This window comes from Oculina patagonica, chromosome 8 (assembly GCF_052425735.1).
Source record: "Oculina patagonica isolate OP01 chromosome 8, crgOcupat, whole genome shotgun sequence".
In the NCBI taxonomy this organism is placed as follows: domain Eukaryota; kingdom Metazoa; phylum Cnidaria; class Anthozoa; order Scleractinia; family Oculinidae; genus Oculina; species Oculina patagonica.
Genome location: NC_135765.1, coordinates 26283379 through 26308357, shown reverse-complemented (window position 1 = coordinate 26308357; position 24979 = coordinate 26283379). Strand labels below are relative to the sequence as shown.

The 24979-nt window shown below is 37.5% G+C and overlaps 1 protein-coding gene across 1 annotated transcript; it reads right to left on the bottom strand.

Moving 5' to 3' along the window:
- Nucleotides 1-4544: 4544 nt before the first annotated feature.
- Nucleotides 4545-19801, bottom strand: LOC144663267 (scavenger receptor cysteine-rich domain-containing protein DMBT1-like). The gene is made up of 14 exons (XM_078524171.1): nucleotides 19715-19801; nucleotides 19591-19626; nucleotides 16342-16656; nucleotides 14835-15149; nucleotides 13805-14119; nucleotides 13215-13544; nucleotides 12596-12922; nucleotides 10256-10588; nucleotides 9570-9878; nucleotides 8511-8831; nucleotides 7806-8117; nucleotides 7033-7326; nucleotides 5532-5845; nucleotides 4545-5161 (listed from the first exon to the last, which is right to left on the bottom strand). Exons 1-14 carry the CDS (start codon nucleotides 19746-19748, stop codon nucleotides 5117-5119), a joined length of 3600 nt encoding a protein of 1199 aa, XP_078380297.1. The 5' UTR covers nucleotides 19749-19801; the 3' UTR covers nucleotides 4545-5116.
- Nucleotides 19802-24979: the final 5178 nt, after the last annotated feature.

Here is a 24979-nt window from a genome sequence, read left to right as displayed (position 1 = left end):
TCAAATTGGCCGGTTTTGTTGGATCTAAAGTGACAATAAGCTTTAATCAACGTTGTGGTATTTCAAGACAACGCCCCCAAAACATAATTTTTGTGGCTCCTGTCGTACTTTCTTATTCGATTATTTTAGACCTAGAGCGCAAAAAAAAAGGAATCCACGTGATGGCGGACTTCGAAAAGACCCAAACAGTTCATTTGAAGTCTCAAACTGGTCGGTGTTACTAGATCTGAAGTGAAAATTTATTAGCTAACTGGCCGGTTTTACTGTATCTAAACTAAAAAAAGAGCTTTTATCTATGTGGTGGTATTTCAACACAAGGGCCGCAAGTCGTCATTATCAGTTGTTCATGTGGCGTTTTCAATTTCGATTCTATTGGGGCTGGGGAAAACTAGGATAAATTCACGTTCTAGCAGATTTTCAAAAACACCCAAACAGTTTATTTGAAGTCTCAAACTGGTCGGTGTTACTAGATCTGAAGTGAAAATTTATTAGCTTCTAGCTACGTGGTGGTATTTCGAGTTCAACTCAAGGGCCCCAAATCGTTATTTTTAGTGGCTCATGTATCACCTTAATAAACGATTCTTTTTGACCAGGAGTGAAAATTAAGATGAATCCACGTGATGGCGGATTTACAAAAGGACCCAATCAGTACATTTCAAGTCTCAAACTTGCCGGTTTTACTGTATCTAAACTAAAAAAAGAGCTTTTATCTACGTGGTGGTATTTCCACACAAGGGTCGCAAATCGTCATTATCAGTGGTTCATGTGGCATTTTCAATTTCGATTCTTTTGGGGCTGGGGAAAATTAGGATAAATTCACGTGATGGCGGATTTTCAAAAAGACCCAAACAGTACATTTGAAGTCTCGAATTGGCCGGTTTTGCTGGATCTAAAGTGAAATAAGCTTTAATCAATATTGTAGTATTTTAAGACGAAGGCCCAATATCGTCATTTTTAATGGCTCATGTTGCACTTTGTTATTCGATTATTTTGGACCTGGAGTGTAAATTAGGATGAATTCACGTGATGGCGGATTTCCACAAAGACCCAAAAAGTACATTTGAAGTCTCAAACTGGCCGGTTTTACTTGATCTGAAGTGAAAATTTATAAGCTTTTAGCAACGTGGTGGTATTTCAACTCAAGGGTCCCAAATCGTTATTTTTAGTGGCTTATGTATAACCTTAATAAACAGTTCTTTTTGACCAGGAGTGAAAGTAAGGATGAATCCACGTGATGGTGGATTTCCAAAAAGACCCAAAAAGTACATTTGAAGTCTCTAACTGGCCGGTTTTACTTGATCTGAAGTGAAAACTTATAAGCTTCTAGCTACGTGGTGGTATTTCAACTCAAGGGCCCCAAATCGTTATTTTTAGTGGCTCATGTATCACCTAAATAAACGATTCTTTTTGACCAGGAGTGAAAGTAAGGATGAATCCACGTGATGGCGGATTTACAAAAGGACCCAAACAGTACATTTCAAGTATCAAACTGGCCGGTTTTACTTGATCTAAACTAAAAAGAGAGCTTTTATCTACGTGGTGGTATTTCAACGCAATGGCACAAAATCATCATTTTTGTGGCTTCTGTCGCACTTTGTTTTTCGATTATTGTGGACCTAGAGTGTAAAAAAAATGAATCCACGTGATGACGGATTTCCAAACAGACCCAAACAGTACATTTGAAGTCTCAAACCTGCCGGTTTTACTGGGTCTGAAGTGAAAATTTATTAGCTTCTAGCTACGTGGTGGTATTTAAACTCCAGGGCCCCAAATCGTTTTTTTTAGTGGCTCATGTATCACCTTAATAAACGATTCTTTTTGACCAGGAGTTAAAATTAAGATGAATCCACGTGATGGCGGATTTACAACAGGACCCAAACAGTACATTTCAAGTCTCAAACTGGCCGGTTTTATTGTATGTAAACTAAAAAAAGAGGTTTTATCTACGTGGTGGTATTTCAACACAAGGGCCGCAAATCGTCATTTTCAGTGGTTCAGGTGGCATTTTCAATTTCGATTCTTTTGGGGCTGGGGAAAATTGGGATAAATTCACGTGATGGCGGATTTTCAAAAAGACCCAAACAATACATTCGAAGTCTCAAATTGGCCGGTTTTGCTGGATCTAAAGTGAAATAAGCTTTAATCAATATTGTAGTATTCTAAGACGAAGGCCCAATATCGTCATTTCTAATGGCTCATGTTGCACTTTGTTATTCGATTATTTTGGACCTGGAGTGTAAATTAGGATGAATTCACGTGATGGCGGATTTCCAAAAAGACCCCAAAAGTACATTTCAAGTCTCAAACTGGCCGGTTTTACTTGATCTGAAGTGAAAATTTATAAGCTTCTAGGAACGTTGTTGTATTTCAACTGAAGCGTCCCAAATCGTTATTTTTAGTGGCTTATGTATCACCTTAATAAACGGTTCTTTTTGACCAGGAGTGAAAGTAAGGATGAATCCACGTGATGGTGGATTTTCAAAACGACTCAAACATTACATTTCAAAGTTCAACATTGTGCGGGGGAGAGGGGGTGGAAGGAAATAAATGTTACGCGCTCTCCCATGTCACGCAAATAGATGCCACCGTTCTTTTTGACCAGGAGTGAAAATTAGGATGAATCCCCGTGATGACGGATTTACAAAAAGACCTAAACAGTACATTTCAAGTCTCAAACTGGCCGGTTTTGCTGGATCAAAAGTGAAAATAAGCTTTAATCAAACGTGGAGGTATCTCGACACAAGAGCCCACGGTCGTGTTTTTTATTGGCTCAAATGGCACTTTCTTATTCGATTTTTTTGGACCTGGAGTAAAAATTAGTATGAAGCCACCTGATCACAGATTTCCAAAAAGGCCCAAACAGTACATGTCAAGTCTCAAACTGGCCCGTTTACTGTATCTAAACTGAAAAAGAGCTTATATCTACGTGGTGGTATTTCAACACAAGGGCCGCAAATCGTCATTTTCAGTAGTTCATGTGGAATTTTCAATTTCGATTCTGTTGGGCCTGGGGAAATTAGGATAAATTCACGTGATGGCGGATTTTCAAAAAGGCTCAAACAGTACATTTGAAGTCTCAAATTGGCTGGTTTTGATGGATCTAAATTGAAATGAGCTTTAATCAATATTGTAGTATTTTAAGACGAAGGCCCAATATCGTCATTTTTAATGGCTCATGTTGCACTTTGTTATTCAATTATTTTGGACCTGTAGTGTAAATTAGGATGAATTCACGTGATGGCGGATTTCCAAAAAGACCCCAAAAGTACATTTCAATTCTCAGACTGGCCGGTTTTACTTGATCTGAAGTGAAAATTTATAAGCTTCTAGCAACGTGGTGGTATTTCAACTCAAGCGCCTCAAATCGTTATTTTTAGTGGCTTATGTATCACCTTAATAAACGGTTCTTTTTGACCTGGGGTAAAAATTAATATGAAGCCACGTGATGACAGATTTTCAAAAAGACCCAAACAGTACATTTCAAGTCTCAAATTGGCCGGTTTTGGTGGATTAAGAGTGAAAATAAGTTTTAATCTACGCCCATGGTATTTCAACAGAGAGGCAAAAAAATCTTCATTTTTAATGGGTCGTGTATCACTTTGTTATTCGATTCGTTTGGACCTGGAATGAAAATTAGAATGAATCCACGTGATGGCTGATTTTCAAAAAGACCCAAACAGTACATTTCAAGTCTTAAATTGGTCGGTTTTGGTGGATCAAGAGTGAAAATAAGCTTCAATCTACGTGCATGGTATTTCAACACAGAGTTGTCATCATAGTGATGACAATTAGTTTCAGAGCGTGACCACGCTTCGTAAATCTGCCTCTTCGAGGTTTGTACTTTACTGGAAGTGAGTTTATTGAATTATTTATAGACGCTCTGCCGCAGCAAGTCCGTAGTTCTTGTTATTGTATTGTACTTATTGTTTTATAAAGTTTAACATAAAGTCAACACAGAAAAAGAAATGTACAGCAAAAAGTAAATAAAATTATTTTAAAGACAAAGGCCGTAGTTCTTGATGGCAACAAGCCAGTATGGTATCGTTGTATTGATAACTTAGCAAGCGTCTTTGTCTCACAAATAACAAGTCCGCCATTTTTTCCAGTTTAATCGGCCGATTAAGAAGTTAATCTACCTAGCGAGGAGAGGCAAATTTAACCCTTAGTTTAATCGCAGATTAGCGCTAATCGGAGTTTTGAACAACCGGGCCCAGTTTATGGCAAACATCTATCATTTTTATAATTAGTGTTGCTCTTCTTTCTTAGCAAGACCATTTGATTTTGGAATCAATGGCACCTCAGTAACTATACCATTTGCTTAAGAAAAATTAAAACAATTGTAACAACATCATGCAAAAAAAATTACTACAGCGATAAGATAGTTACAATACAGGAATATTGTGATAATGTATAAAGTGGTGATTATATAGGACACTCAGGACTAATAACTGAAAAGCTAGACTGATTGAGTTGTACAATTTCGATCAGCAGATCAGCAATTATTTACAGTAATTGCAAATTGTATTATAGTACAGCAAGATAACAATTTAATCCTTCAACGTGGAGTTTAATATTTTGAAATGGATAAAATACTACAAGTTTACTTATAAAAGTTTCAAACTGCTTGAAGTCTGCTTGAATTCAAAACAAATTAGAACAAACCCCAATACTGCACAGTACGGGCTGGAAATCAGCTTTTTCTTTTTTTTTTTTTCAGGTTACTTTATCGATAATTTATTTATTTCGTAAACTCCTTTACAGCCGCTTTCGATGCTTTGTAGATAGCGACCATCTTTGACCATCTTTTGTCATGCTACGCGAACAGTTGAACTGACTGTTAAAACTGTCAATCTGGCATTTTTTTCTGGTTATTGGCAGAGGAAATGACAAATCAACTAATAAAATCTACTGACCCCAAATCATGCCAATGGCTAAAGAAGAATGTTTACCTTGCAATTTACAAAATAATTCAAATTATTCAGGATAACTCGATCGGCTCTTGTCCGGTAGAATCGGGCCGCTTTGTTCGTAATTAAGGCGTTAACTCACAAAAGAGTCGATTTATCGTTCAGAAACTTAATATCATGAAATGTGCCACTTGTCTTGTATTAACTCTTTACTTCTCACTGTGGGCGAGCCGATGGCAGCCTGCGCGAGATTTCTGTCAAAAAAAATAAATAAATAAAAATAAATAAAGGCTAAGGTAAGGTGTAGGGTAAGGTACTACTTATTCTATAGATACTACTTATTCTTGCCCGTTTTAGTAAGCCAAAAACCATCGGGATTCTCTTGTTATCATTTTTTTCATCATGAAGACTACATCTATCAATGTTTCGAGTCGGTGGGCTGGGGGAATCCGAGAGATATCTGTTTATGTTTTTAGAGCCAATGGCGTGCCTCGTTCGTGAAAAAACACCAGAGTTCTTTGGATCGCAGAAACACCAACAATTTTGAAACTCGTGATGGAATCACATTATTACATCAACAGTGGAGGAGGTGGCAGGTACGATAAAAAGATCAACATTTCTTACCAGTTCTATGTCTTCATAAACATCGCCGATTTGTTTTTTCTTGTCAAAGATATGTTTTACATTGTAGTACTCAGGTAAATCATTTTTTCGGTGGCGTAATGGTTGGTATTCATGTTCCAAAGGTCCTTGAGCCTGAGCAGTTCTTACGTGAAGCTGTGGGTCGTTTGTGGCTTCTTGTTCCGTAAAACGTGGCATTGTTGTTTTAGAATTAAACTGCGTTCTCCATCTTATCAGCCAACAAGTAACACCGATGGCTATAAGGAGAGCACAGCTCAACGTTATTGTTATTGGTAGGAGAGGAATTTCACCGCCAACTGAAACAAACAAAAATAAAACCAAACAAATTAAAATATATCTCAACCCAACGACCCATCGATTCCCCGTCCAACGAACTACCGACGCACTGACTCACTTCCCCCACTTACTGACTCAGGCCACTAACACAACGTTAGACTGCCACATCGCACCGATGGATCAGAAGAGTGGAAGTTGTGGATAGCTGACCCAATGCCGCTTACTCTAAAGGCGAAGGTGAAAGTTGCTTAAACTCCCTATCCGTACCCATTGCATTTCGGTCCTAGGTTTGATTCAGTGTACTGAATTTTATAACCTCAGAAAATTTCATAAATCGACACAAAACTATTCCGAAACTTAACATGCTAAAATGAACTTGTGTTATAAAGTTACCGAAGAAGACTTTAAAATTATCATTAGGACGAAGAAATCAATAGTCATTAAATTTCAACTTTACGTTGTTAAAAGTCGTTACAGAACAATATTAAGAGTATTAAAATGGTAAAACGTTCTCTTGTTTAAAGGTTTAAAACATAAGCTTTCGGCTATCAAACTATAGTCTTTAATCAATAAAAATATTAGTGCGCAAATGGAAATATATACAGAAAAAGGGTGCGAAGAAACTTACAAAAAACAAAAATATAAAAGAAGTGTGAAATAAAAGCTAAGAAAATAAAATGTAAATGATATCTAATTATCGTAAACTCGAATACTGCCTAAACAACTGTTTCGAGTTGTTATCAGCGTTGTCCGTTTTTGCAGTGGGCCAAGATTTTAACGTTTTTAGAAGGCGATAATTGCCTATGTCTATTACACTAGCACATTCAAAGTCAATTGAATGATTATTTTGACACGCATGATTGGCAATGTTCGAGCCCTTTGTGTTGCTTTTCAAGTTTCTTTGATGCTCCTTTTCCCGGGTTTGAAAGCATCTTCCAGTTTCTCCTATATAATTCCAAGGACAATCGGAGCACGGGATTTTATAAACAACATTACATTGGAGGTCTAAAGGTGGTATGAACTTTGGTGACGGAAACTCTTGCTGGAGGGGTTTTAAAAGGTTTGCTGTGAACTTGAATTTCATGATTGCGAAGTAGTCTCGTAAACGTTACCCTTACATATAAGGGCCGTAACCAACTTTAGATTCAGATGTTTAGAATTTTTTCCGCTTTACTACAACCCTAAAAAAGTTCTTCTCAGTACTCACCATCTTCTTCTTTCATTTCAGTCAAAGTAATCCTGCAACTCGACGCATTACCGGAGCTGCTAGAAGCTTCGCATTTATATTCTCCATAATCTTCTCTAGCTCGAGGAGTAACAACCAATACACTGTTGGAGATGATAACGTCATAAAAGTCTATAGGCTTCCCATTTCTCGTCCAGCTGTATTTAACTACTCCAGTGCCGGACACAAGACAGATTAACGTGCAGTTGGTTTCTTTTTTGCAAACAACGGGTGACGGAGAACAATACAGCATATGAATCGGCGATGTAGTTGACACTGTTGGACAGATCGAATTTGGATAATAAGAATTCGAATCATTATTTGCTTAGGAGCAATAGACAGGTGAACTATTTGCTTTTCACTAACACTGTTGGGGTGTGTCAAATGACACAAGCTACTGTGGAAAAAAATGACCTCCAACCCATCGGTCGGGCATTCAACCACGGTGCTACAACACACGCGTGGGAGCTACAAGCCATGAACTCGGTTTAAATCCCACAAATATCCTACCTATCTACTGCTGATAATAGCTTTTTAGTTTTGTAACATATGTCAAGAATGCAGATAAAATGCTTGGGACGTTAACCTTCGTAGATAAACAGTGAAAAAGATATTAGTCCGTCTGCGATACACAAGATACAGGAAACGTCATAGGTTCGACTCATTTTAGGCGAACTTGGAATGCTTTCTCTGCGAATCGTGTGTCACTGACTGACTGACTGAACTTTCTCGTAAGGCTGATTATAAAATCTCACCCGGCTGATGGCACACTACACTGGCTAGCGAGTAGCTATAACAGTCAGCTATTACTCCCCATCCATTGTGTAGACAATCTGATATAGTGCTCTCATTTCCTCTACATTGCACTTGGTCCATCCATTTTATTCCAGGTCTTAACCCAAACGCCGACCTAAGAGGTGCTGCTTCAGCTTCCTTGAAGCCTAGTTGACGACACACTGTGTTAGCGTCCCGTATGTCCCAGCCGTTATCACACACTGTTCCCCATATCCCCCTGTGCAGTATCTCCACTCTTCCTTCCCATCTGTGCTTTCCGCCAACTAACCGAACTGGTAAAATAAGTAAGAGATCAAATTAAACGGACATTATGAAACTACAATCTATGCACAGATAATGAGGGATTTATTTCAACAGTTACAGGAAAGCTAACCTATGATAATCTAATTTAAGCTAAGCTAGGCTAAGCAAATCTAAAATAAGCCAAGCTTAGCTTAGCTTAGCTTAGCTTAGCTAAGCTAAGCTAAGCTAAGCTAAGCTAAGCTTATCTAAGCTAAGCTTATCTAAGCTAAGCTAAGCTTATTTAAGCTAAGCTAAGCTAAGCTAAGCTAAGCTAAGCTAAGCTAAGCTGTAGCTAAGCTAAGCTAAGCTAAGCTAAGCTAAGCTAAGCTGAGCTGAGCTGAGCTGAGCTAAGGCACAATAAGATATGATAAGGTAAGTAGTACCTTCTGGTCTTTTGCACGACACTATGGCATTCTCACCATGCTCGCACTTGCCAACTGTCCATCCATCATAACTACATGAAAACAACGTGGTTTCATTTCCAGTGCATTGTATATTACTAACCCACGTCGCTTCATAGTTTTCTTGGTTACTGACATCTGTTCTCTTCCCTACAACAGTCATGGATCCATTATAACCCATCATCCTGCATACAACGTCCGCGTTACGCTTATCCCACTGCTCGTAACATACAGTTCCCCAGGTTTTGTTGTAATAGACTTGAACCAGTCCTTCCATGGAGGAAATTCCATTCACAAGTCGAACTGTTAATTTAGACCATTGAGTAAAAATTAAAAAAAAAGAAAATCATTTGACATATTATTAGGACCAGCCGGCCACGCATAGGTATGAAAGAAAGCAACAAACAAAACAACCAACAAATGCAACCAACCAATGCGACCAACCAACCAACTAACCAATTAACTAACTAACCAACCAACCAACCGATCACCCAACCAACCAACCAACCAACCAACCAACCAACCAACCAACCAACTAACCAACCAACCAACCAACCAACCAATCACCCAACCAACCAACCAACTAACCAACTAACCAACTAACCAACTAACCAACTAACCAGCTAACAAACAAACCAACTAACCAACTAACCAACTAACCAGCTAACCAACTAACCAACTAACCAACTAACCAGCTAACCAACCAAACAAACAAAAAACAAATAATTAAACAAACAGACAAACAAGCAAGCAAGCAAGCAAACAAACCTTCAGGTTTCTTAATATGAAATCGTAAAACAGAGTAAGAAATTGCTAGAACAATTCACTGCTTTTAACTGACAAACGTTCTTTAAAATTGGGACTTTTTTCTTTTCCTTATGTTTTGTATCTTCTGCAAATAATTCCTGCTGGCTATACGAAACTACTTTAGAAATAGTATTCTCGTCAAAGAGCCCATCGTGACGTACTCCAGAATAAAAATGGGTACATATCAAATTCTTGGCTCTTAAGTCTTAACTACGTATTTAAATGATACCTCACCTGCTGGAGTACACAGCACCTTCACTGAATATCCTGAATATCCGGAAGTGTATCCTATTCTGTGTTTACAGTCTATTATTGACCTTTCATTTCCACTACACGCCACATAATACATCCATGTATTGCGTGCTGCTTGTCCAAAATGAAATTGAGCTGCTGGTACGCCATTTTCAAACCCTAACTGACGGCAAACTACAATAGCGTTGTTTTTGTCATACCAGCTGTACTTTCTCTTTACATTTCCCCAGATGTCCGCGTGCAGCACTTCAACACGTCCTTCAAATGATGAGTGTCCACCAACCAGCCGAACTAGTAAATTCCAAAACAACACGATAAACACGTTTGCCAAGTAATAAGCTTGAAGTAACTTAAAATGCAATTTAAATACAATAAACGATGTCGTAATACTTGAAAATAACATGTTAATTTGAAATTACAATTTTCTTCATGTATGCTTTTTTCTATGCAAATTTCATTTATGGACCTAAGGCAACTTATAACGAGCATAATTTTGCTTGGGAAACGATCTTGGGTATTTTTGCTTAATTGAAAAGGACAATTTTCTTCCATATATGCTTTTATCTATACAAATCTGATTTATGGACCAAAAGCAACCTGAAACGAGCATAATTTCGCTTGGGATGCAACAACAGCTACAACAAAAATTGGCTGTCATAGTTTTTAACCTTTGGGATCTTTGCAGACGACTCCAGCTTTCCTTCTGGTTGCACATCTGGCAATGCAATTGAGATTCTCCCATTCATCGTGGGCACACGAGAACAGCGAACGTTCATTGCCAGAGCACTGGACATTGTTCAACCAAGTCACCGTATTCTCTTGAACACAAAATGCACTCCTAACAGTGTAAACCGCAAAGGACGATTCTTCAAAGCCCAACATTCGGCAAACAACGTCAGCGTCTTTTTTGTCCCACTTCTGGTCGCAAATCCATCCCCAGGTGTCGTTGTAATAAACCTGTACAAAACCTTCCTTGACTGAACGTCCTTGTACGAGTCGAACTGCAAAGCAATGTACATTTGCCATTGCGCATGCCTATTTATAATAATAATAATAAAAGACTTATATAGCGCCATATCCATGGCTCATGGCGCTTTACAGTAAAAATATTATTAAAAAATGAAAACTTACTTAAAAAATTTACATCAGTGATAATCTTAGACAGGACCTTTTCCCATAACTTAATCTACAAATTTCTTTCAGGTTTCTGAAAGGGGGAGGGGCTTGTTGTTATCCCAAATTTTCCCAAATTCCAGTATCATTTCCATTGCTTCTTTGGTAATTCCAAGTCCCACTGACCCAAATCCTATTTTTCTAGTGAAAAATTTCCCAAATCCCAGTGAAATGCAGGCCCCTCTTCTTTCGGAGTATGCTCTTTGGAACTTACTGACTTTTAATTCGGTACCAAGTGAAGAGCAATGGGCATGATGGATATGTCTCTAAATTGTCGATTTTAACCCTCGGACGTATAAGCAAATTCATACCCCCACCACCTTGGAACCCCTCTCCGGAGTTTTCGTTCTTTTAGGCGCAGCGAATTTACCTTGCACTAAGTGTTTATGACGTTGCCATGGCAACGTCAATTATCATGGACACATGGTTAACATATACAAATTTCCGCAAGTGATGAATGAACAGCTACTGCTGAAAGTTTCAGCATTGTAGAGTAAATCCTCTTTTCAAAATTTCGGAAAAAACCTTACGGGGGGTGGGGGGTAGCACCCGCCCCCCTCCCCCTCTTGTACGTATGAGGTTTACTTATAAGCAATAGACCACACTTTCTAGGGTTTTACTGGCGTAATAAAACCACGCGGGATGTTGGGCGAACACGAGAAAAGCTTGAAAAACGTTCTTCAAAGAAATAGGAATCTGTTTTATTTTTCGTGATGAAATGTTTTTTTCTCAACAAGTTCATCGGACGACGCCTCAAACCAAACACAGCGGCCGAAAGAATAAAACACAGGTTCAGCTCCACACACAAAATCCACAAATCAACGTGACAAAAACGTTTAAAAGTTATATTAAAGCTATGAAAGTCATAAGAAAGGAAAGGAAAAAGACAAACTGTCACGGTATAAAAAGTATTCAACAATTTAAAAGTTCTTTGACGTGGAAATCTAGCAAATTATGGCCGGAGTCATTCATCGCGAAAGTAAAAGCGGGTAAAAGAAACACGAAAACTTTGGAAGTTTACAAACTTCACAGACTGACGAAGGTATTGAGAATAGAGGTTAGTTCCACAAACAGTGCTTTAGAAATTTGTTATGAATTTATTTGTTCCATATTCTTTCGTTTACGCCGAATAACAGACTTGGGAGAAAGCACTGAAAGCACGTAAAACTGAAAATATATTTCAAGCGCGTACAAGAACTCAGCGTGAGGTTCTGCTATCAAAGTAATTCATGTTCATCGCGACCAATTTGATCAGTTTTAATTCGTTTCATATAAAGTTTCCGCGTTGATGTTAAATGGAACCATATCCATGTTTTTAATATTTTTCCAGTCCAGTGAAAGCGTACCTGTTTATTGTGTTCCGTCTCATATGTTTGTCTCTGCGTTTTCGTTTTTTCACTAGTTCTTTCGTGGTGGGCGGGAAAATTCAATTTTGTGATCCGCCCTCAGTTAATTTTCATGATCATTTACAAGAATCATATATCCTCCGTTTTAACCATCAGATAGACCAAAAGAATAGATTAAACTAAGTTTAATTATTCGTCCTTATGCGTAATCTAGCGTAGTGCGGCCATGTCGGAACAGAAGCGGAACTTTACCGGTACAAAAGTATATAGGTTTTTGACCAATAAGAGCGCGCGTAGTATCTGAGTTATTTTATAAAAATATATAAAGTGTAGAAATTGATTCATGTTTTTTCTCCTTATCTTTTAGCATTGTGCCATGTTTCTACTTGATCTGTCTAGCGTTAAAAACAACAACAAAAACAACAACAACAACAACAACAACAACAAAAAAAACAACCGTAATGAAAACCAGAAAAAAAGTATTCTAACCTGCTGGAGTGCAGACTGCAGTTGCGACATAGCCACGAGAACAGCTGGGACCAAACCGAAATTCGCTAGCGTTTCTATGTTTACACTCTTGTAACGAACTTTCATTTCCAGCGCAGCGTACATTTTTCATCCACGTTATTCTTACTTCAGATGCAAACGGATTATTATATGGTGAAGTTTGCTCAGCTCCTTCATAACCCAACTGACGGCAAACTACTTTAGCGTCATGACTTCGTGAGCTTGATCGACATACCCCTGTCCACATTCCGTTATAAAATACTTCAATACGTCCTTGAGATTCGATGGTACCACCACCAACAAGCCGAACTAAGAAATAATAAACCAGAAAGACGATTAATTAATTAGTCAAAAATCCTCTTGAGAAAGAAAAACTTGAAATGCATACACACAAAAAATCAATACCAATCTGTCTGTCTGTCTGTGAGAAAATTTACAGCTAGCTTAAAGTCGAAGTACGCTCACGGGAATATAAAATAAACTCACAGCAAAACAATATTAACTCGTGGCAAAAGATCAGAAGATATAAATCGGACTACTCACGGTCAACGAAAATCATCAAATTGTAGCAAAAATAATCAACTTACGATAAGAGCCTTACCGTTCTGGTGACTGCAAACTACACCAGCTTTAGGTTTGTAAGCGTTATGACGAGGGCCCCATCCGTCATTCACACAAGAATTGATAGACGATTCACGCCCTGAGCACTGCACATTGTTAATCCACATTGTCTGGTTTTGTTTTCCCTGATAATCATGTCTACTGATGCTGAAATTGCTTATTAGCGGCAGTGACCCATTAATATCCATCATTCTGCACACCACGTCACCATCTTTTTTGTCCCACTGATCAGCACCGACCCAGCCCCAAGTGTTGTTGTAATAAACTTGAACGAGACCCTCCACACCTAAGTGGCCCTCAACCAAACGCACTGCAACGAAAATTTTGGGACAACGTAAAGTACCTACTATTATAAGTAATGCGTTTGATTGACAAAATGATCAACAGTATTAAAGTACAGAACATCGACTCTCCTCAATGGCCTACGTAACTGGTTTTAAGAAAGTTTTTGAAAGTCTCTGCAATATTAGTAAGGGTAAGAAATATTGTGCATGTCTTCAGAGAACGAGAGGACACAAGGGAATGTAACTTAGATGGCATTTACACACAAAGTTATACGCTATAAATTACCTCTTGAAGTGCAAATAACAGTCGCGTCGTAATGATGGCTACAAGATGCGACTCCCCATTCAGCATGACCACACGATGTTATTAAGTTTTCGTCGCCATTACAATTCAATCTGTCCATCCAGGTTACACCTTTTCCAGGTCCAAAGACTGATAAATAAGGTACCATGAGAGCACCGTCATAGCCCAGCTGACGACAAACCACTTTAGCGTCCGCCATTCCCCAATTGTTGTTGCAGATGGTTCCCCATACACCATCATGGAAAACCTCGACACGACCTTGAGATCCAATGGTTCCTCCGCCAACCAATCGAACCTCTGTTTGATATATATAAAAAACCATTATCTGAACCTCGAGTTCTCTCATGATCGTATCAATTCATCAACGTCCATGCTTTTACCTAGCATAAATGCAATGGCGATTGATTTTAACTTTTTTGGTATATGAAACGTAAAAGAATCTAAGAAATTTTTTGAAAGAAGTCATACCCCGGCTTATTTATTTTTAGTCGCTGATTACGAAATTTGTGTCCTTTACACAATTGTCTCAGATCCAAAGATGACAATACTTGCTCTGGTCTTGAGACCTTTCGATTGTCTTTTTAAATCTTATTTCAGTTCGTGAAATTGCAATATCTTTTCTCTTTTTTTGAATGAGGTAATTGATTTCAAATTCAACTTTCTTGCAGTGTCTTAACAGTTTAAGCATTATATTAGTTTCGATTTTTTTTACATTTATTTTGAAAATTTTCTAATTTATAAATCAAAGTTAGAACCCAATATGGCATATCCAAGATGTGATGTTTTGGGATTATGACGTCGTAATCTATACGTCATTACCAGTGTAAAATTAGGTTGAAGGTGAGATCATATGAAAGCTTAGGGCAAACAATTATGATTTGTCGATGAAAATCGACAACTTTTGGATATATTACGCGCAAGCAAGTTTCATTAGGATACTTTATAATTAAGAGGATGTCACCCTGGAAAGGATCCCAGGTTACTCGGGGCTTGTAAACAACTCGTCTATTACCTTTGGAGTCATCACACCGCACAAAAACTTTTCTCTTGTTAGCGCGACTGTTGAAACCCAAGTCCTTGCGACGACAGGAGAAAATAGAGTCTTCATTTCCAGTACATCGCACGTTCTCCAGCCATATTAGGTCGCGTAGTTGCTCATTATCTACTCTGCTCCAAGTCACGAACGATGACCCATTGAAACCCATCATTCGACAAACAACATCAGCGTTGTGTTTGTCCCATTGGTCAGCACTCACCCATAGCCAGGTGTTGTTGTAATAAACTTGTACCAGACCTTTTCCTACCGAATTTCCTTCAACCAAGCGAGCTGCAAATGCGTTCGAATCGGAAACGTAATTCTTTAGAGTGTCAACTGAAACAATAAGACAACTCGCCCTCGTTTTCTATGAGCGATAGTCAACTCGGCTGCGCCTAGTTGACACTCCACTTATTGAAAACGAGGGCGAGTAGTCTAGCAAATTAAATTAATTAGAATCTGATTAATTTATAGACAATGAATGACAACATGAACAGGTTAGTTGAACAAGTCACTTTACAATTATAAACAAAAAAGTAAAACAATTATATTTGACATACAAAGGAGCAAAGAAAGAAGGAGCCCGAGTGGGATAGATCCACTCTTCAATTACAGTTTCCACACCAGTGGGGTATTTCTTTCGTGAATGATTTGTTTTCGTTGTTGTTCATTTATTTTGCGTATGGTTGACGAACTTAGTTCCTTTCTATCTATCGGTGCCAGTCGACCCTTTTGTACCGGTACTCAGGGACATAATTGTACAGAACCCTTAGCTGGTCGGAGCTCGAGTTAGCATTTGAAGCTGCTTGAGTAAACATGTTGGGTGTTAGTTCCCTAATGAGCAACACTTTTGTACAAGAGGCAATCAAATACGAAATTATCCAACCTGTGTTTATGAGCAATTAGATGGAGAAAGATTTGAAAGTGCAAGGACCAAAGCCACCTATAGGTAACAAGAGAGGACGATCGAGGATGCAGGTCTGAATGTGAGCTGCGCGATGCCAAGTATCTTGGTTAAACATACAAATACTTGAATCTACGTATCAATGAACGCAATCACAATTTTACACCTCTGTGAAAATCATTTTATTGCACCAAAAGGTCTTGATAGGTTTTGTTTTCAAAAATACAAAAGCAAGTTTAATACGTCTGTTGTACGATATGTTGCACACATATTAGAGGACTAAAAATAGGATTCCATTCGTGCCAAGGTGTTTATTTTATCGATTTTTTTTTTTAATTTGGGGGGGGATTACGATCTTTGGCAACTTCTTTGTATATTAATTTTATTCATGACTTGATAATGGTGTCATCATGAAACATCGACAAATTTTACGGTTATTTTTGCTTGTTCATGTTGGTCAATGAAACAAACAAATAAACAAAAAACAACAACAGCAAAAATAGCAACAACAAAAAATCTTCACACCAAACAGTCTTGGGATTCTCCACTGTAAATGTGATCAAGTTATGTTATTCTTACCGGCTGGTTTGCAGACAGCCCTTGCTTCTTCACGTGTATTACACCTGAATCCTCCCCATCTGTCATGCTTACACTCAAATAAGGAACTTTCATTCCCTATGCACTGCACATTATCCATCCATATTTGACCCGTTCCTGGCTCAAACCCTGAATACTTAGGTACCACGACAGCTCGCTCGTATCCCAGCTGACGACAAACTACGTTTGCGTCTTGTAGATCCCACATGACACCACACACTCTTCCCCAGTTTCCTTTTATCTTCACTTCAACGCGGCCCTGAAAATTTGTAGTTCCACCTCCAACCAACCTAACCACTGTTAAAGAAGTATTTAAAATTAATATAATTCACTCTTTAACGTTGAACGTCACCTCTCTTTACGTCTTGACTCTAATTTCGTAATTTTTTTTCTGATCCAGGAAAGGTATGAAGGTCATTTACACTTTTTGACTGTTTGCAACGATCGATACAATAGACCTTTTCAGCTGCCCATTTTATAACTTGGCATGCAACTTTTGGGAATAATTTCTTTCGAGTTTAAAAAATCCATGTGAAAATGAAAGAATAATTTTCAGATAGATAAAGGAAACATTTTCTAGAAAACATCTGTTCGCTCACAGATCAGCATCTACAAAGCTCTCGCCTTTCTATTTTTTTTTTTTCTGTTTCAGTTCCTTTCAGTGAATGTCTTAATTAGGCGGGTGATCCTGATTTTTTTTTTTATAAAAATGAGTAGTTACAATTTTGCTACCCTTTCTGTTTTAACTTAAAAGTTACAAATCATTGATCACAGATTACTTGAAAATGAGTTACCCCCCCAAAAGAGAGAGATTAATATTTTAAAATAATTTTTTTTAGGGGAAAAAAAAAAAAAAAAAAGAGAAAAAAAAAAATAGAATAGAAAAAAAACAAAAAAAAAAGAAAAAAAAAAAAAAATGACACACTTTTGTGCGCCTTGCTGTAAGGATACAATGATGAAGCCAACAGTCAATTTGCGTCATGCTGTCACACTGAATTTACAATTAGGGGGCTTAAAAAAACACTACAGCAACGAAAACGGGAACGTGGCCAAACAGAAGATTTAACGAGAGGGTACAGTGACTCCGCACGTGCGTTATAAATCTTGGCACATTTCTTTACCGTCCTCCGCAAAACAACAACGCGCTTGAAATCACAAAATTTTGCGTTTTTTGGAGAACATGAATCACACCTTGGAATTTTTCATGTTTCCGTTTAAATTGAACGTTGTCTTCATATCTTCATATATGGGGGGATTCTGAGAATTATGTCTGAAACCAATATATAGACTGTATAAACGTAGCTAATTGCGAGATTCCTTAGTAAAATATAAAATATGGTTTTAATCTCCGTTGTCCTCGGCGTCGCCTTCGTGATCGCTAAAGGTCCCTTACATTAGCTATGGTCAGCTGAAAATACGACGTTTCTCTGGGGAAAGTACGTTTTCACATGTAGCCGATTTTACCCTTGGTTACATCGAATCACCTTAGGTAGACCTACATATGAGAGGTCGAGTTTCGGACAATCCACATGCAGTGCGCGATCTAATTTTCGCGTCCAAAGTCCATTGCGAAAGAACTATTCATATGCAAAGCTTTTGTGTATGATTTACATAAAAGGAATCTCTCGACATTAGGTGTTATTTGCATCGTTGAACTTTTAAAATGTGAAACAATAAATCGAAGCTGCTTTGTAATTACGAAAAGCATCATCATTTTTTGAGCTGAAGGCCTTAAAATGTCAACAATTGACCACAACCTAATCCAGAAGCGTAAAATGTGAAGAGGCGCATAATGTTCTGTTCGAAAATGTTGTTCAATTGTGTTCATAGGATGAGTTTTGAGTGATACATTTCCATTACAGAATTCAATCGAACTTGATCGGCTTCATAAATGTATAATCTATTGTTTAGCTGGGTTTGTGCCGCTGGGACTCTGCGACCCTTAACTTATACTTATACTACACCATATTCATGATCAGCTGCATTTTGCAACCCTATTCTAGCCCAAACACCGATAATCCCTACTTTATCCTAGAGATATTTGTCAACGATTTCTTTGTTATTTATGTTGCCATGGGTCAGTAAAGTTGCCGTACTACCCGCTGTACCGATGTTTAAATGTAATTTGCCAGAAAACTTTGTCTAGCAACTGATTAGTTTCAAGGGAAATGATACCCCCATTCTAGACCAAATCTCTCTGATTTCTATACCCTATCCCAGGCTTACCTGCCTGAAAATCATACCCCTTACAGCGGCACCCATATATAGCTCATATAAGCTAGTATCTCCCGCCGGAATACTTCGCGTTCGCTACCGAAAACAGCGCGAGCGCGGAAAAATTCACATGACAGCATCAAGCTATGTACAAAAAAAAAAATTAGAACGTATTCGTATGTTGAATGATTCAAGGTGAAAATTGTCTTTTTATCGATCTGTTTTTGTGACGGCCAAATATTGAAAGTTCCATTTTTCATGTTTTACGAGCTCTGCCGGTTTCTATTGCCTTGAAATCTATACGTCGAAGTTGAAATGACAGTTGTGAAGCATGCTGCTATAAACTGAGCTTGCAAGTAGACGCCTAATTCCAAATTGAATTTAAAAAAAAAATTCAAAAGTATCGGATGTGGTTGCACTTAATTATAATGACATGTTGTCAACTTAATGGAGAAAGTAATAGTAGAGGTTTCAGAAACGACAACATCTTTGCAATGACTTTGGTCATCGTTCTGGCAACCAGAAAACTCAATTTGTTCTTTTCGTGACAAAACCGAGATTTATCGTTCGCATTTTCAAGATTGCGAGAGACTTCTATTTTCGGGATTTGCGTAGGACGTGTATTTAAAAAGTTTGTTGTACTAGACACCGGCATAAGCACATGCAGCTACATGCTTAAGTACAAGAAAAACCACGCCTGTCCGCAAACGATTTTTTCTAACGCTTATGTTTTTACTTATTTGACAACTGATTTTTGGTTTGCTCGGGGTGAATAGCAAAAGGTATCAGGCGTATAAGTAGCCAGTAGAGCGCTTGAAAAGCACTATCTACTGGTTAGTATATACTCATGTCATATATCAGGTTGTTATCGTCTCTGATATTTACTATCAGAATCACTGACACCAGTAACTAACTATTAAATATAGGTTTGAATAAGTGACAAAATCTGTGGCATGCGCCTTCAGAAATTTTCAATTCCGGTTATCAATTTTGTTCATTCCACATAAATAACCTTACCGTGATTTTCTGCATTCAGTTTCAGTATTGAAACACCTACAACGTAAAAAAATGAGAACAGTAGGTAAGAATTCCGTTAAGAGAGGAGGAAACAATCGAATGTATCCAGCAAAAAAAAACTCACTTGCTATTAGATATATAATGGCTCGGAACTTCATCTCAAAAGTATATGTGCGAGCTGCTTGATGCTTAAAACGTGATCAAAGGCATTTGTTCCTAGTCTCCTCTTCAAGCATACCCTTTAAATGCCACAATGCGTCAACAAAGGTTATTTATGTTGAAGCACAAAAAGTCTATGCATTTCGCTTTTCTTAAAGTCGCACGTGTGAGAGCTTTTAAGCTCTTGTGTCACCGAAAACGAAATTAAGCGCTTAAGTGACACATTGTACGAATGTTCTGAATACTGCTTAATTTGTTCTGAATATTTATATCTGTTGGTTCTTTTTAATTATCCAGTTGGCAACAATCGGTATGATGTATCAGTCAAGGAAATTGTTACCGTCGGAAAAATCTAAATCGGAAGTGCTTTGAGGGGATGAAGGGAAGGGGAACCTAGTAGAGGGCACAGGGGTTATGTGAAATCTCCAGTAGTAAAGTTGCTGTTACATTACATATGGAGGAATGATAATTCCATCATAACATATAAAGCTGTTTTTTTTTCGTGATCATTGTTGAGAATTACAAATTTTGAACTGGGAAGTTCAAGAACTGAAGCTAAAATACCGTTTCATTTTCAATATATGTTTCATTGGTTGTCAAATCGGGAAACAAAGCTTAATAAAATGTATTTTGGTCTCTAACAATGCTAATTGGAGGACTACGTTCCAAAGTATCTTTTCGTAGATTTAGCTCAAGGATGTCTCATCACCATTTTTATTATGTTCTCATATTAATCAGTTTTGAAAAGATTTAAAAAATTCTTGGTTTACACTTTATCTGGTAGACATGTTAGAATCACCTTGCAATATGTTTTGATAAGTAAAGTGGACGAAGTAAGTGACTCGACCATTCATTTACTTTTAAATTATAAACGAAATTTGAACTCACATATTTTATCGGTGTTTTTTACAATTGTTTTATTATTCAACAAATTGTCAACGAACACACCAGCGCTTTGCAATTGCTGGTTTTCACTGCCACACCAGTACCGCTTTTGGCACGCGCTGCAAAAAAAATCCAAATCTATTGAGTAAAAATAAAGTTAAAAATAAACAGGTTGTAGAAAATTACTAGAGAGTCTACGTGTCGAAATGTCAGGTCTGTACGGTATTCCGTACTCGACTTATCTGTCAAAATGTAACACGCATTTTTTAGAGAGCACTGTTTGGAAACGCCATGCTAGTGTTCGTGCAGTGTGTATAAAGGAGCGCCAACATGGCCGCCGGAAATCAATGAAAATATCTGGCATTCACTTCTGCTATAAGAAGCGGGCATTTCAGAACACGTCAACATTCCCATCAACACTTCTCATAAAAACTTAAGTGTCATGGTCAGAAAAAATCAAAAAAAATTTTGGCCACAGCCAAAAACTCATACTTTGTCAGTTTGAGGGCCTAGGTATGTAACTGAAAGATATAAAGTTAGTTTTTCGAAATATTCAAATTTACGGCAGAAAACCACGAATAACGGTAATCGTACCGGAAGCTCAAATTTCACTTCTCGACAATCCGAAATTTCACGCTTTTCAGCTTCTTGCTACCCAGACGTTTCAACCGCTGTAAACCTTTCCTTACCTTAGTTGCATAGATTGACTCTTCCTTTATCGAAATATAGTTAGTATTTTTATCTCTGGTTATTTCTGAGCCAGCTGAGCCTCGATTAAGTAGACACATTTGTCTCATTTAGGAAAAAGGCTAAAATAATCCAAATTCAGTGAGGAAAAAAACTGACCGGTAGTGCTTCAAATCTTCTGATATTTTAGCCAAAGAGAGTCCAGTCGTTGAATATTAGGTTTATTGTTTCAAAAGTGTAGGATCTAGTAGCAGTTTTGAACAAAGGTCGATCAAAGGTCGACAAAATTACAATTCCAATTACAATTCCAATTACACGTGACACGAAACACGCAATAGAGAAATTTGTATATTTTTTGGGCAAAGACAACACGGTAAAATTAGCTTTGAAGTTTTAAACGTTTGAGACTTTAGAGAAATAGTATTTATCCTAAAGATTGCCTACAATAGAAGAAATACCAAAAATAACAGCACTTGAACTCTCCCTGATGTTCGTCACGCACGAGCGACTTGGAGCCGCGAATGACAAAAATATTTTCCATTGATTCAAAGTAAGTCATATTCTGAAATAAGAAAAATATATTTTCTTTAAACTTTGCCCACAAATCTGTCTTAACTAAAAAACGAAACAGCTTTCATATTTGCAAATACCGCTAGAAATATTTTTTTAAGAATTTTATTCAATTAGACCACGACCGGCCTATTTTTAGCAATGGCGAGAACTGAAAATAGGAAAAAACGTCGAGTCACCGCTTCAAAAATTTATGCTCCAACTTTAGAAATTGTCTTAACTCTCCTGGACCAAATTGGACCTTTATCTGTATAAAGCACGCAATTTTGGTTCGTTAAAAAGAAACAAACAATACGGAATATTTTTGATTTGAAGTGTACTTGGCCATTAACGCCAACGGCTCAAAAAAATTGCACATTTTCAACGGGTCATTGCGCAAAAGTCCAACTACTTCCGCATTATATTTGTTTCCATACCAACTAAAAAGAAGTCAAAGAGTATGGAAATGGAAAAATATGTTGTGGTTTAAGCGAGCTTTTAGTGCAACCAGGCGGCAACTTGGCTTATGTTGCGAACATGTTTTGTTTACATTGCAACAGCGGGCAGTTGCTCACGCGAAACGAATTTAGCATAAACAACACAATATTTCGTAAACATTGTAACCTTACAAAACTTTATATCAGCTCACACAATAAAACATCATTTAAAACTCGAAAACTTTAGCAGCTAGCGAGTCAGCAAAAAAAATACTGTCGCCTACCTGCAAGCCGGTGAGACAACAAAATTCATTGTCAGGTCCGCCATGGCCATGTTATTGGATTCCACATTTCTTTCTGGTTTTCGTCAACCATAGTATCCGCAGAAAGTTTCAAACGGTAAACATAACACACATAACATAACATTGAACATACCACATGATTGTGATAACTGAAACAAATGAAAGAAAGTTGCGGGCAACACATCCCAAGAAATCAAGCGATCACAACAGATCGGCTTGAACAGTTGATTGAAAGTTGCGTCACGCAATCTAACCTGAATCTAACTGCCTTATGGGCGAACTGGCAATGAATTTTGTTGTCTCACCGGCTTGCAGGTAGGCGACAGTATTTTTTTTTTGCTGACTCGCTAGCTGCTAAGGTGTGAGCTGATATAAAGTTTTGTAAGGTTACAATGTTTACGAAATATTGTGTTGTTTATGCTAAATTCGTTTCATTTCATTTCATGTTCGCAACATAAGCCAAGTTGCCGCCTGGTTGCACTAAAAGCTCGCTGAAACCACAACATATTTTTCCATTTCCATACTCTTTGACTTCTTTATAGTTGGTATGGAAACAAATGTAATGCAGAAGTAGTTGGACTTTTGCGCAGTGATCCGTTGAAAATGCATATGTGCCATTTTTTTGAGCCGTTGGCGTTAATGGCCAAGTAGACTTCAAATCAAAAATATTTCGTATTGTTAGTTTCTTTTAAACGAATCAAAATTGTGTGCTTTATACAGATAAAGGTCCAATTTGGTCCAGGAGAGTTAAGACAATTTCTAAAGTTGGAGCATAGATTTTTGAAGCGGTGACTCGATTTTCACTTGTCGCCATTGCTAAAAATAGGCCGGTTGTGGTCTAAATGAATAAAATCCTAAAACATATATCTTACGATACTTGCGAAAATGAAAGCTGTTTCGTTTTTTTAGTTAAGACAGATTTGTGGGCAAAGTTTAAAGAAAATAGATTTTTCTTATTTCAGAATATGACTTACTTTGAATCAATGGAAAATATTTTTGTCATTCGCGGCTCCAAGTCGCTCGTGCGTGACGAACATCAGGGAGAGTTCAAGTGCTGTTATTTTTGGTATTTCTTCTATTGTAGGCAATCTTTAGGATAAATACTATTTCTCTAAAGTCTCAAACGTTTAAAACTTCAAAGCTAATTTTACCGTGTTGTCTTTGCCCAAAAAATATACAAATTATTCTATTGCGTGTTTCGTGTCACGTGTTTTAGTTGTTCTTTTCAAAGCCGCGGAATTGTAATTTTGTCAACCTTTGATCGACCTTTGTTCAAAACTGCTACTAGATCCTACACTTTTGAAACCATAAACCTAAAATTCAACGACTGGACTCTCTTTGGCTAAAATATCAGAAGATTTGAAGCACTACCGGTCAGTTTTTTTCCTCACTGAATTTTGATTATTTTAGCCTTTTTCCTAAATGAGAAAAATGTGTCTACTTAATCGAGGCTCAGCTGGCTCAGAAATAATCAGAGATAAAAATACTAACTATATTTCAATAAAGGAAGAGTCAATCTATGCAACTAAGGCAAGGAAAGGTTTACAGCGGTTGAAACGTCTGGGTAGCAAGAAGCTGAAGAGCGTGAAATTTCGGATTGTCGAGAAGTGAAATTTGAGCTTCCGGTACGATTACCGTTATTTGTGGTTTTCTGCCGTAAAATTGAATATTTCGAAAAACTAACTTCATATCTTTCAGTTACATACCTAGGCCTTCAAATTGACAAAGTATGAGTTTTTGGACTGTGGCCAAAATTTCTTTGATTTCTTTGATTTTTTCTGACCATGACACTTAAAACAGGTGTTTGCATCGTGACGCATATTTTGTGACGAGAGATATACCGTGAATCACGCAACCTTTTATATTGTTAGCGAAAAAATAGTAATTAAGCAAACAAAAGAGAGAGAAAAAGAAAGCAAAATATAGTTAAGATGCAGAAGATGCCGGGAAATTATATGAAATATAGAGAATCTATTTTGATCTGTTCAGCTTGTCCATTGGAAATAATTCCGTGTAAACCTTAAACAAACGCAGATACTTAATTCATCTTAAAGTCGTTACTGCAACAGTACTTATTCAATTAATGCCAATTATTATGTACTAATCTCCCCACCGTATTAATGTATAACTAACTAGGTTTTATCTCATTATTTCAGTTGGCACAGCGATTTCGTCTAGAATACCACGACAGCCCTGTGAAGATGAAGCTTAGATTAATTGCTGCTCCTGATAGGCCGATGAAGATAACATTTATTGACCGCGAATAGTATTTTTACATGATAAGGACAAATTAGGTGCTCGCTAACAAGAACTATCTAAGTAAAAGAGGTAATTTATTTAGGTTTTCCTTACATAGCAAAGTGCTCAAAT

Excerpts from the sequence above, each read along its gene's own strand:
- LOC144663267 (XM_078524171.1), bottom strand. The coding sequence starts at position 19,748 with ATGAAGTTCCGAGCCATTATATATCTAATAGCAA. Across the intron at positions 7,327-7,805 it reads TGTAGTGTGCCATCAGCCGG|TGTCAACTACATCGCCGATT; the intron begins GTGAGATTTTAT and ends TCTGTCCAACAG. Across the intron at positions 5,162-5,531 it reads TTTATGAAGACATAGAACTG|AAATCTCGCGCAGGCTGCCA; the intron begins GTAAGAAATGTT and ends TTTTTTTGACAG.